A 13,305-nucleotide genomic window follows, 5' to 3' on the forward strand; every position below is an offset into this window, starting at 1 on the left:
GGCTCTGCCTCCTCAAAATCTCATGAATAAATTAATAATGGACTTATTATTCATGTAGATAATTATGTCAAATCTCGCCAGACTCGAAATCCTTGCCCTTGATGTATCTGGAAAAAATTATATGACATGGGCATCGGATGCACGAATGCATCTGAGATCGGATGGGCTTTTAAGCACCATCGATCCGTCGAAAACGACGTCAGATGAGGATAAGGCCAAGGCCATGGTGTTTTTACGCCACCACCTCCACGATAATCTGAAAAACGAGTACATCACGAAAGAAGATCCTATAGATCTTTGGCAATCACTCAAAGATAGGTTTGATCACCAGAAATATGTGATCTTACCAAAGGCTAGACATGAGTGGTTAAATCTCCGGTTCTTGGATTACAAAAGTGTTGGTGAATTTAATTCCGCTATGTTCGGAATCACCTCCAGGATGGCTTTGTGTGGCGAAGAAGTGAGCGATTATGATATGATCGAAAAAACGCTCTCAACTTTTCATCCTGGAAATTTAATCCTGCAAGAACAATACCGGACCAAAGGATACTGAAACAACCCTTTCCATTTTTTTTTTTTAATACCTTAATTTACTAGTGGTCCCATACCGACTAACATCCTAACATCAACCAATAACCACGGATAACCAAGTAAAACAGTTTCCATTCAATCCAATAGAATTCCAACTTTAATAACCCAATACTCAATAGCAACATAATCCAAATAAAGAAATAACCAAAAGCTAACATCCTACAATGTTCCACTGACTTAATCTAGCAACCTAACAACAGCTAGAACACAATCAATCAAGCCTCTAGAACATCCTCCCCCTCATCGCCTTTGATTCCACGATCACACTTTTCCTTTACCTGCACACCACGAACAACAATTGAGATGCGTAAGTATTATCATAAATACTTAGTGAGGCCATCCTCCCATCTACTAGGTTATACACACAAGCAAATGAGACCCTCAAGTTTAAGCAAAACAAACAACACACAACAATACATCGAACCAGGAAAACAAGTCTCGGATAAGACTAGTGTCGACCGATGCCAAACGATGTCGATCGATGCTACAACAAAGGTGTCGACCGATGCCAAACAGTGTCGACCGATGCCCCTCAAAATGGTGTCGACCGATGCTCTTGAGTGTCGATCGATGCCTCCTCTGCAATCACGATCTGCGCGAATCCGAAAGTCGAACTCTCCTCCCAAATCATCTCGAATCCATCTCAAACTCAACCAAACGACTCGGAAATCACTGGGAATCACAAAAGCAACGAACCCAAGCAACAAAACAACACAAACAGCAAAGAAACACACAAAACAAGAGAGATCTCATGCTTAGATCAACCATGGTCAAGCACTCACCTCAAGAACAGGAAGATTGGATTGAGAAACGTGGAAAACAACACCTCCAGAAGCTCCCCCTTCGTTTCCAGCAACAGATAACCCTCCTACAGCTTCAGATCTCTCCAAAAACTCCAAGAACAAGCCCAGAAAATCCCAGAACGTTTTCCTCTCTTTTCTCTCTTTCTTTTCACTCAACAGCGACAAATGAGACTTTCTGAAACCCTTCTTTTGTCCCAGACACTTAACACACGATTAGGGTTTTAAATCAAACCAAACCGAACAAATTCGGCAATTAAATCAAACCCGACCAAACCGGAAAAACATGGTGTCGATCGATGCCACCAAGGGTGTCGATCGACACCCACACCAAAAATACACAAATTGGTTCGCGGGCGTTACAATTCTCCCCCACCAATATGGATTCGTCCCCGAATCCCGCAATACCGTCCATCTGCCAAGGACCTCCGTGCCACCGCCTGCACGGCCCGCACGTCCCCAGACCGGACTAGACACCGTCAGCCAAGGTTTCCTGTGCCACTGTCGCAACAGCCCGCACACCTCCGACTGACCCTCGAGGTCTCCCTCTAGCCAATATACTCGAATCATAAACACTATTTGCTCACAACTTAGTGCTTCCCCCGTCCGTGGTCGCAACCATCGAATCATGCCGGCTCGCTATCAGGCCAACCGCCTTAAGCTACGGCATCCAGGAAGTCACTCACACACACACACACACACACTCCCCCCGCTCTCAGGTCGCAACCTTCGAGTCATACCGGCTCACTGCCAGGCCACAGCCTACAGCTACGGTATCCAAGGAGTCTCACGCGCCCACTCCCCCCGCTCTCGGGTCGCAACCCTCGAGACATATCGGCTCACTGCCGAGCCGCGGCTCACAGCTACGGTATCCAGGGAGCCTCACATATCCCGCTCTTGGGTCGTCACCCTCAAGCGCGCTCTCGGATCGTCATCCGAAGCAACATACCACTCCCACTCTCTGGCCACAAAGTCCATCGAGCTATCGGTATCACGTGAGTTAGGCTAGCACGGCCTTGAGCAAAAACAAACACTGATGCCAACGAGTATCTCCCGGCTAGATCTACCTCACATTTCCACAAAACATTCCCATTTTAGAAACTTTCTATTTATGGGAACCTTCCTTTTGTGGAAACTTTCTATTTATGGAAACTTTCCAAAAATAGAAACCCGAGCTATTTCTCTTTTCCCATGACAACAACAGTCAAACATAAAGAAAAATACTCATCTTATTAATCTCAAAAATGTCATAATCGTTACAATCTCAACGAAATTACATCAGAAAAACCAAAAATACAACAACCGGAGCCAACAACCCGCATCCCGAGCACCACCTCATCTTGATACTTAGTCGCACAACCAACCACCCCAAAGCGACCAAATATCAAGAGAGATGGGCCGGAATACTCCGTACCCGCTCCAGCCACGGACTACAACTCGGACCCGGCTAGACAAGCTCAAGTCGCGGTCTGCTTCTCAAACCACTTCTTAAACCTTGCATTCATCCTCGCCTCGGGCTCCCAAGTCTGCTCCTCTACTCCGTCACAGTCCCACATGACTCTCATCAAAGGAATCTTCTTCTTCCGAAGTTCCTTGACTCTCTTCTCGAGCACCCTCACTGGTCTCGCCTCTAAAGTCATGTTAGGCTGAAGATCCTCAGGAATCTTAGCCAACAACTGATCACCCTCGTGAAGACACTTCCTCAGCATCGACACATGAAATACCTTGTGGAACGCACGCATAACCTCAGGCAACTCCAGCCGGTATGCCACTGGTCCCACCCGCTCAACCACTCTGAACGGTCCCATGTACCTTGGACTCAACTTAGTCTCTGTCAATGACCTGTTCGGACCCCGCAACATGGCCATCTTGAGGTACACTCTATCACCAACCTGAAACTCAAGATCCTTTCTCCTCTTATCAGCATAACTCTTATGCCGATCCTGAGCCTCCTTCATGTTCAGCCTGAAAACTCGAATCTTCTCCGAGGTCTCCTGAACAAAATCTGCACCAAATATGCTCCTCTCCCCCACCTGAGTCCAACATAATGGTGTACGACACGGCCTCCCATACAAGGCCTCATAAGGAGCCATCCCAATACTAGCCTGGTAGCTGTTGTTATAAGCAAACTCCACCAAACTCAAGTGACCACCCCAATCCAGCACACACATCCTCAATAAATCCTCCAAAATCTGGATCGTCCTCTCTGACTGACCGTCCATCTGAGGATGGTAGGCTGTACTCATATGCACCTTCGTGCCCATCTCCGCCTGAAATGCCTTCCAGAACACTGAAGTGAACTTGGAATCTCTATCAGACACAATACTAGCAGGCACCCCGTGCAATCTGACTATCTCCCTCACGTACTTCTTGGCCAAAACCGCTGCTCCATCAGTTTTCTTGATGGCGAGAAAATGCGCGGACTTAGTCAAACGGTCCACAATGACCCAAATAGCATCAAACGTCCTCGACACAGGTAAACCTACCACGAAGTCCATCGTGATCAAATCCCACTTCCACTCTGGAATGGGTAAACTCTGTAACAAACCACCAGGAACCTGATGCTCCGCCTTCACCAGCTGGCACGTATCACACTTCGCCACCCAATCAGCTACGTCCTTCTTCATCCCGACCCAGTGATAGTACCGCTTGAGGTCACGGTACATCTTGGTCGCTCCTGGATGAATAGAGAACTTGCTCGAATGAGCCTCTCTCAGTATCTCCTGCCTCAAATCGTCACCCTTGGGCACACAGATCCGACCATGCACAAGGATAGTACCATTGGCAGAAACCTGATACTCTGCACCCGCAGCCTTAGAGGCATTCACCAGCCCCTCATCATTCTCCTGAGCTAACCTCACTCTGCTCAACAAATCTGCTCTATCAACTGCCTCCAAACCCAAAGGTTCCTGTGAGATAGCACACAAACTCAATGCACTAATCTCACCTACCAACACCTCCATATCCTGCTCCTGAGCCGAAGCCACCCGCTTCCGACTCAAGGCATCTGCAACCAGATTAGCTTTACCAGGATGGTAAGCTATGTCCAAATCATAATCCGCTACTAACTCCATCCAACACCTCTGCCTCAAATTCAGCTCAGGCTGAGTAAAAATGTACTTCAGACTCTTGTGATCTGTAAATACCTGTACCTTCCCACCATACAGATAGGATCTCCAAATCTTAAGAGCAAAGATCACTGCTGCCATCTCCAAATCATGAGTAGGATAATTAGCTTCATGCTTCCGCAACTGCCGCGAAGCATAAGCTATAACCTTCCCCTGCTGCATAAGTACACAACCCAACCCCACTCTAGAAGCATCTGTATACACAACATAAGGCTCGTCCTGCTCTGGCAATGCTAACACCGGCGTGGTAGTCAACATCTGCTTGAGACTTGCAAAACTTGCCTCACACTCTGGTGACCACACAAACGGGACATCCTTCCCTGTAAGCTTAGTCATCGGCTGAGCCATACTCGCAAAACCCCGAACAAACATCCTGTAGTAACCTGCTAACCCCAGGAAACTTCGAATCTCAGTGGCACTCTGCGGCCTCGGCCACTCCCTGATGGACTGAATCTTCTCTGGATCCACTGAAACTCCCTCAGCTGAAACAATATGACCCAAGAACCCCATCTCACGCTGCCAGAAACTGCACTTACTCAGCTTAGCAAACAACTTCTGCTCCCGCAGCTTCTCCAACACTGCTCTCAGATGTACTTCATGCTCCTCAGGACTTTTAGAATATACCAGGATGTCGTCGATGAAAATGATGACTGACACGTCCAGAAACTCCTGGAACACGCTGTTCATCAATCTCATAAACGCAGCTGGCGCGTTTGTCAACCCAAACGGCATCACCACAAACTCATAGTGCCCATATCTCGTCCTGAAGGCTGTCTTCCTCACATCTGCCTCATGAATAGGGATCTGATGATAAGCTGAAGCCAAGTCGATCTTGGAGAACCAAGTAGCACCCCTCAACTGATCCAACAACTCATCAATCCTCGGGAGAGGGTACTTGTTCTTCACAGTAACTCGGTTCAAACCCCGGTAGTCAATACACAACCGAAAACTCCCATCCTTCTTCTTAACAAACAACACCGGAGCTCCCCACGGTGAACAACTAGGACGGATAAAACCCTTGCCCAACAAATCCTCCAGCTGCTTCTTCAGCTCTGCCATCTCTGCTGGAGCCATCCTATAAGGAGCCTTGGATAACGGCATCGTCCCCGGTTCCAGCTCAATGGTAAAAGGATCCGACCGAGATGGTGGTAATCCCTGCAATGACTGGAACACATCCTCAAAGTCCTCCACAACCGGAATACCGCTAACCGTAGACTTCCCCACTGACTCCGGCATAGATATAGTAACCAGATAGGCCTCACGGCCCTTCTCGATCATCTTCCCTGCCTGAACGGCTGAGATCACGAGACTCCCCGAAGTCGGTCTAATACCCTGAAAAACCAACTTCCCTCCTGGACGCTCAAACTCCACTCTACCCCGATAGCAATCCAAATGCACCTTATACCGATGCAACCAATCCATACCAAGAATGACGTCATACAACTCCACTGGACTGATAAGCAAATCCGCTGGCCACGACTCTCCTGCGATCTGAATATCAACTCCTCCAGCTCGTCCAATAACCCTCAGAAACTTGCCTCCAGCAACTCTGACAACTCCTGAACGCTCTCCAGAAACCCCTCTGATCCCCGCACTCACGGCACACTCCGGAGTAATGAAGCTATGAGAAGCTCCAGAATCAAACATAACATGGGACTTAAACCCGCCCACCAACAAGGTCCCTACACAAACCTCATGTGTTGAGAACCTAACACTTGACCACAAACAAGAACAAATATAATCTGAACAATTGAATTGACTAAGTTCGAATCTCAGAAGTTATACCTGTGATCGCTCTTGCACTAGTGCCACCGGGCTCCTGAGTCGAATACACCTGAGTCGTCGGCTCAATCCAACCCACCGGCTGCACACCGTGATGCACACCCTGCTGCACCCCTGGCTGAGCTCCAGCCTGCAACACTGCTACCGCCCTCTGCTGCAACTTGGGACAACGAGGCTTGATATGCCCCGTCTCTCTGCAGTAGTAACACGCCCGAGTATCTGTCTGCGGCTCCGTCACCGCCCGCTGCTCTGTCACTGCCCGCTGCTCACCTCTCTGTGGACAGCTAGACACCTTGTGGTCCCTACTACCACACCCAAAGCACTTCGCACCCCCGTGCCTCGATCTCTGCATAGCATCGAACTTCCTCTTCTGCCCCTGCGCAGGCTTGCCGCCCTTGCTAGAAACAGAAAGCGGCTGAGACTGCTGTGGCTGCACCGAAGAACTGACCACAACCACCTGTGACCTCAAGTCATCCTCTATCCCAGCTGCAACCTCAACCAGCTCTGCTCTCGTAGCATAGCTCCTCACTCTGCACCGAGTCCTCAAATCATCCCGCAGAGCCAACAAAAACCTCCGCACCTGAGCCGCCTCTGGCTCCCATGCCCTGCCTGCATACCCCACAAGCCGACTGAACTCTGCATCCAGCTCCCGCACTGTACGGTTCCCCTGAGTCAGACCCAAGAACCGTGCCTCCATACGATCAAGAGCCTCCTGAGGAAAATACTTGGAGTTAAACTCCCCCACAAAATCTCCCCAAGACATATCCCTCTGCACCCTCCGTGCTGTCACCGACCTCCACCACACACGAGCATCTCCTGACAAGTAAAACACTGCCAAATCCACCCTGTTCCGGTCGGGACACCTAAGCGAAAGGAAAATATCCTCCATCCGCTCTCTCCACTCATCCGCTATACTCGGATCGGTACCTCCTGAGAAATACCCTGCTCCCACATGCCGCAGCTGCTCCATCATCCGCACATACTGAGCATCCACTACCTCGGCCCCCGGCTGCACACCTGCCTGCAAACCCACTGTAGGCTGCACCACTGGAACCTGTCCACCACCCACTGGCGGCGCTACTGGATCCTGCCCACCAACCACTGGCGGCACTACTGGATCCTGCCCACCAACCACTGGCGGCACAACTGCTGGAATTCGCTGCAAAGCCTGAGCTACCTGAGCTAGCAAGTCCATCAAGACATCCTCCCTGCCCGGAGCACCCGCAGCTGCAACCCTCACACCCGGGGCAACACCGTGACCGACACCGAGCCCATCCGCCCTGCCGTCACCCAAACCAGCCTGGTCTCCAGACACACTAGGATGAACCTGTGACTCCGCCACCTCCTCGCTGGCCATGCTCTGGGTCACACTCACACTGGCCTCAGGAACCTGACCTCGTCCCCGACCACGACCACGACCACGCCCACGACCACGACCACGACCGCGACCAACAGCATCCTCACCTCTAACCATCTGTATCATCCAAGAACAGAAGGCTAAGCAAACAATAATTCTAATACACAAAAACATAACTTACCGTGGAATCACAATCAGGCTCGAAGAGGATGTTCTAGGACTTCATGCCACACACAATTGCCAATCACACAATCAATTATAGCATGTAATCCTAAACATCAACAGCAAAAGCACAATGAACCCTAGACCTAGAACCGTAAGGGCTCTGATACCAAAATGAAACAACCCTTTCTGTTTTTTTTTTTTTAATACCTTAATTTACTAGTGGTCCCATACCCACTAACATCCTAACATCAACCAATAACCACGGATAACCAAGTAAAACAGTTTCCATTCAATCCAATAGAATTCCAACTTTAATAACCCAATACTCAATAGCAACATAATCCAAATAAAGAAATAACCAAAAGCTAACATCCTACAATGTTCCACTGACTTAATCTAGCAACCTAACAACAGCTAGAACACAATCAATCAAGCCTCTAGAACATCCTCCCCCTCATCGCCTTTGATTCCACGATCACACTTTTCCTTTACCTGCACACCACAAACAACAATTGAGATGCGTAAGTATTATCATAAATACTTAGTGAGGCCATACTCCCATCTACTAGGTTATACACACAAGCAAATGAGACCCTCAAGTTTAAGCAAAACAAACAACACACAACAATACATCGAACCAGGAAAACAAGTCTCGGATAAGACTAGTGTCGAACGATGCCAAACGATGTCGATCGATGCTACAACAAAGGTGTCGACCGATGCCCCTCAAAATGGTGTCGACCGATGCTCTTGAGTGTCGATCGATGCCTCCTCTGCAATCACGATCTGCGCGAATCCGAAAGTCGAACTCTCCTCCCAAATCATCTCGAATCCATCTCAAACTCAACCAAACGACTCGGAAATCACTGGGAATCACAAAAGCAACAAATCCAAGCAACAAAACAACACAAACAGTAAAGAAACACACAAAACAAGAGAGATCTCATGCTTAGATCAACCATGGTCAAGCACTCACCTCAAGAACAGGAAGATTGGATTGAGAAACGTGGAAAACAACACCTCCAGAAGCTCCCCCTTCGTTTCCAGCAACAGATAACCCTCCTACAGCTTCATATCTCTCCAAAAACTCCAAGAACAAGCCCAGAAAATCCCAGAACGTTTTCCTCTCTTTTCTCTCTTTCTTTTCACTCAACGGCGACAAATGAGACTTTCTGAAACCCTTCTTTCGTCCCAGACACTTAACACACGATTAGGGTTTTAAATCAAACCAAACCGAACCAATTCGGCAATTAAATCAAACCCGACCAAACCGGAAAAACATGGTGTCGATCGATGCCACCAAGGGTGTCGATCGACACCCACACCAAAAATACACAAATTGGTTCGCGGGCGTTACAGATACACTCGATTTTCTGAGTTAATGCACGTTCTTCTTGTTGCTGAACAAAATAATCAACTCGTTATGCTGAATCATCAAACTCGCCCAACTGGATCAGCTCCACTTCCAGAAGTGAATGTTGCTTCATCCAGTTATAATTGGCAAGGACGAGGACGCGGACGCGGTCGAGGCTGTGGCCGTGGTCGTGGGCGTGGAGGAGGTCGTGGTCGAGGTAGAGGAAGAGGTCACTATTCTAATAGCTTCAACGCTGGCAAAGCCAACAACGATCTTCATGTAAATGATGCCAGCCGCATTATAAAGAAAAAAGATGAGAGTATTTGTTACAGGTGCGGCATGAAAGGTCATTGGTACCAAACTTGTCGTATACCAAAGCATTTGGCCGATCTATATCAAGCGTCTCAAAAGGAAAAAGAAAGAGACGTTGAGACCAATCTCATCTCAAATGAAGCTGGACCTTCCTACCATGGTCTCAATGATGAAACTCATCTAGATATCGCAGATTTCCTCGTCAATCAAGAGAGTGGAAAATCATGCGATTAAAATCTTTATGTAAAATATGCTTGTAAAACTTTTGGTGTTTAAAGTCCTTTTTGTAATATGTTTTAAATCTCCTAAGACTTTGTTATATATTAATGCATATTTTATGAATGTTTTATCTCCAGAAAATGTCAAATTTTGAGATTGAGGACGAAGAAATGTGTCTAGCAGATAGTGCTTTTACGCACTCAATATTTAGAGATAAAAAATATTTCTCCCCACTCAAAATGAATGACTCCGCTAAAGGCGTGAGCACTATATCTGGAAATGCAAAGATTATAATGGGCTTTGGCGAAGCCAATTTTTCAATGCCAAGGGGAACAAAATTTGAAATAAAAGATGCATTATATTCCCCTAAGTCTCAACGAAACTTGATAAGTTTCAGAGATATCCGAAGAAATGGATATCATATAAAGACTATGAATAAGAATGGCATTGAATATCTTTGCATCAAATCCGAGGAAAAACATATATTGGAAGAGTTACCAATGTTATCCTCTGGATTATATTGCACAAAAATAAATGTATTTGCATCGTATGTTACAATAAACTCAAAGTTTACTAATACGTTTAAGATTTGGCATGAGAGACTTGGACATCCTGGTTCAATCATGATGCGAAAAATTGTGCAAAATTCTAATGGCCACCCGTTAAAAAACCAGAAAATTTATTGTTCTGGTGAGTTTTCATGTGATGCATGTTCTCAAGGAAAACTCATAATTAGGCCATCGCCAACCAAAGTCGGGAATGAATTGCCAATATTCTTAGAGAGAATACATGGTGATATATGTGGACCTATTCACCCTTCATGCGGGCCATTTCGTTATTTTATGGTAATGATTGACGCATCTAGTAAATGGTCATATGTGTGTCTTTTGACAACATGAAATACGGCTTTCGCAAAATTCATTTCCCAAATAATCAGGTTAAAAGCACAATTCCCCGATTATGCCATAAAGAAAGTAAGGCTTGATAACGCTGGTGAATTCACTTCACAAGCTTTTAATGAATATTGTATGTCAATGGGAATTGATGTTGAACATCCGGTCCCTCATGTTCATACACAAAATGGCATGGCTGAATCTTTGATTAAACGGTTACAATTCATTGCTAGACCGTTGATATTGAGAACAAAACTCCCAATTTCTATATGGGGTCATGCTATATTGCATGCTGCAGCGTTGGTCCAAATACGACCAAGTGCATACAATACATCTTCCCCTTTACAATTAACGTCTGGTCAAGAACCAAACCTTTCTCATCTCCGTGTTTTTGGATGTGCGGTTTATGTTCCTATAGCCCCACCGCAAAGAACAAAAATGGGGCCACAAAGGAGATTGGGAATATACGTCGGTTATGCATCACCGAGTATCATAAATTATCTTGAACCACAAACTGGTGATATATTTACAGCACGTTTTGCTGATTGCCATTTTAATGAAGATGAATTTCCAGTGTTAGGGGGAGGAATTAAACAGGTACCAAAAGAGATTACATGGAATACACCATCTTTGGTACATCTTGATCCCCCTACGATCAACGTGAGCTGGAAGTTCAGAAAATTGTACATTTACAAAATTTGGCAAATCAATTACCAGATGCGTTCATAGATACAAAAGGGTGACAAAATCACATATTCCCGCTGCAAATACACCATCAAGAGTTGAAATTACAAAAGAGGAAATCGATGGGAAAAAGGTTAATGAGCCTAAAGTTCAATTGAAACGGGGGAGGCCAATAGGTTCTAAAGATAAAAATCCCCGAAAGAAAAAGAAAATAGGAGACGGAAATGAAAAGGTTCAAGAGGAACCAAGTTAAGAGAAAAGTCATCCGGAAGACGATACAGAAAATTATGAGATCTCTATTAACTATGCCCAAGATGGAAAATTATGGGCTAGAGATGAAATCGATGATGATAATGGAATATTTTATTTTTCTGTATCTAAAGAGATTGATTATGAAAATGATGATCCTGATCCAAGGTCCGTGTCAGAGTGCCAACAAAGACCTGACTGGGAAAAATGGAAAAGTGCAATGCAAACTGAATTGTTCTCCCTTAATAAAAGAAATGTCTTCGGACCTATTGTCACTGCATCTAATGATATAAAACCTGTTGGGTGCAAGTGGGTTTTCGTGAGAAAGAGAAATGAGAAAGATGAGATAACACGATATAAAGCCCGACTAGTTGCACAAGGTTTTTCTCAAAGGCCGGGAGTTGATAATGAGGAAACATATTCTCTGGTCATGGATGCAATTACATTCAGGTACTTAATGAGTCTAACAGCTTCTAATAATTTAGAAATGTACCTTATGGATGTAGTGACAGCGTATTTATATGGATCATTGGATAATGAAATACACATGAAAATTCCAGAAGGATTTAAGGTTCCTGAGACTTTAAAGGAAAAGCCTAATGAGATATATGTGGTAAAATTACAGCGATCACTTTACGGATTAAAACAATCCGGACGCATGTGGTATAATCGTTTAAGCGATTACTTATTGAAGAAAGGGTATGTAAATAATGAAATATGCCCTTGCGTCTTTATAAAGAAATCCTCATCGGAATTTGTGATCATTGCTGTATATGTTGATGATCTCAATATAATTGGAACTCAAAAGGAGATTGATGATGCTAGAACTCATATGAAAGAAGAGTTCGAAATGAAAGACCTTGGAAAGACAAAATTTTGTCTCGGTCTTCAAATAGAACATCTCCAAGATGGAATATTTGTGCATCAGTCAAATTATACGAAAAAGATTTTAAAGCGCTTTTATATGGATAAAGCGACTCCTTTGAGTACTCCAATGGTCGGTAGGTCCCTGAATGTTAACACAGATCCATTCAGACCTTGTGAAGAGAATGAAAAAATACTTGGTCCCGAAGTACCTTATATGAGTGCTATCTGTGGACTTATGTATCTCGCAAATTGTACCCGACCAGACATTGCATTTGCAACTAATTTACTTGCAAGATACAACTCAGCTCCTACCCGCAAGCACTGGAATAGAATTAAGCACATTTTCCGCTATCTTCAAGGTACGATTGACTTGGGATTGTTGTATCGTAGAAACTCTGCGTTTGGTCTAGTTGGTTTTGCAGATGCAGGATATTTATCGGATCCACATAAATCTTGATCCCAAACTGGATACGTTTTCACAATTGGAGGAACTGCAATCTCGTGGCGTTCACAAAAACAGACTTTGGTCGCCACCTCTTCGAACCACACAGAGCTAATAGCGCTTCATGAAGCATGCAGAGAATGTGTATGGCTCAGATCCTTGTCAAATCATATAAAAGATGCAAGTGGAATGGTCAGCAGTAAGGAGCCAACGACGCTATACGAAGACAATGCAGCTTGTGTCGCTCAAATCAAAGAAGGTTATATCAAGAGCGACAGAACAAAACATATTCCTCCAAGATTCTTCTCCTACATTCAAGAACTCGAGAAGAACAAGGAAGTCAATATCCAATATATCAGATCAAGTGACAACGCAGCAGATCTCTTTGCAAAATTGCTTCCGACTACCATGTTCAGAAAGCATATTCATAGTATTGGAATGCGTCATCTACAAGATCTTTGA

At 45.3% G+C, this 13,305-nt stretch overlaps 2 protein-coding genes across 2 annotated transcripts; both read left to right on the plus strand.

The window, feature by feature from the left end:
- Positions 1-9,723, plus strand: LOC147948642 (uncharacterized). Its single transcript, XM_087467940.1, has 2 exons — positions 1-551; positions 9,188-9,723. The coding sequence occupies exons 1-2, from the start codon at positions 65-67 to the stop codon at positions 9,721-9,723; spliced, it is 1,023 nt and encodes a 340-aa protein (XP_087324066.1). The 5' UTR covers positions 1-64.
- A 1,019-nt stretch (positions 9,724-10,742) lies between these two features.
- On the plus strand, positions 10,743-13,305 carry LOC147948643 (uncharacterized). The gene is made up of 6 exons (XM_087467945.1): positions 10,743-11,272; positions 11,319-11,533; positions 11,600-11,843; positions 11,928-11,984; positions 12,540-12,760; positions 12,890-13,305. Exons 1-6 carry the CDS (start codon positions 10,743-10,745, stop codon positions 13,303-13,305), a joined length of 1,683 nt encoding a protein of 560 aa, XP_087324071.1.

Source organism: Camelina sativa, chromosome 2, assembly GCF_030686135.1.
Source record: "Camelina sativa cultivar CO46 ecotype springtype chromosome 2, ASM3068613v1".
Taxonomy (NCBI): Eukaryota; Viridiplantae; Streptophyta; class Magnoliopsida; order Brassicales; family Brassicaceae; genus Camelina; species Camelina sativa.

Bases quoted from the DNA above. Each gene is read 5' to 3' on its own strand.
- LOC147948642 (XM_087467940.1), top strand. From the start codon at position 65: ATGTCAAATCTCGCCAGACTCGAAATCCTTGCCCTTGATGTATCTGGA. The intron at 552-9,187 runs GAAACAACCCTT...GTTACAGATACA, and splicing joins ATACCGGACCAAAGGATACT to CTCGATTTTCTGAGTTAATG.
- LOC147948643 (XM_087467945.1), top strand. From the start codon at position 10,743: ATGGGAATTGATGTTGAACATCCGGTCCCTCATGTTCATACACAAAAT. The intron at 11,534-11,599 runs GTTAAGAGAAAA...ACTATGCCCAAG, and splicing joins AAAGGTTCAAGAGGAACCAA to ATGGAAAATTATGGGCTAGA. The intron at 11,985-12,539 runs GTACTTAATGAG...AATGGTCGGTAG, and splicing joins ATGGATGCAATTACATTCAG to GTCCCTGAATGTTAACACAG.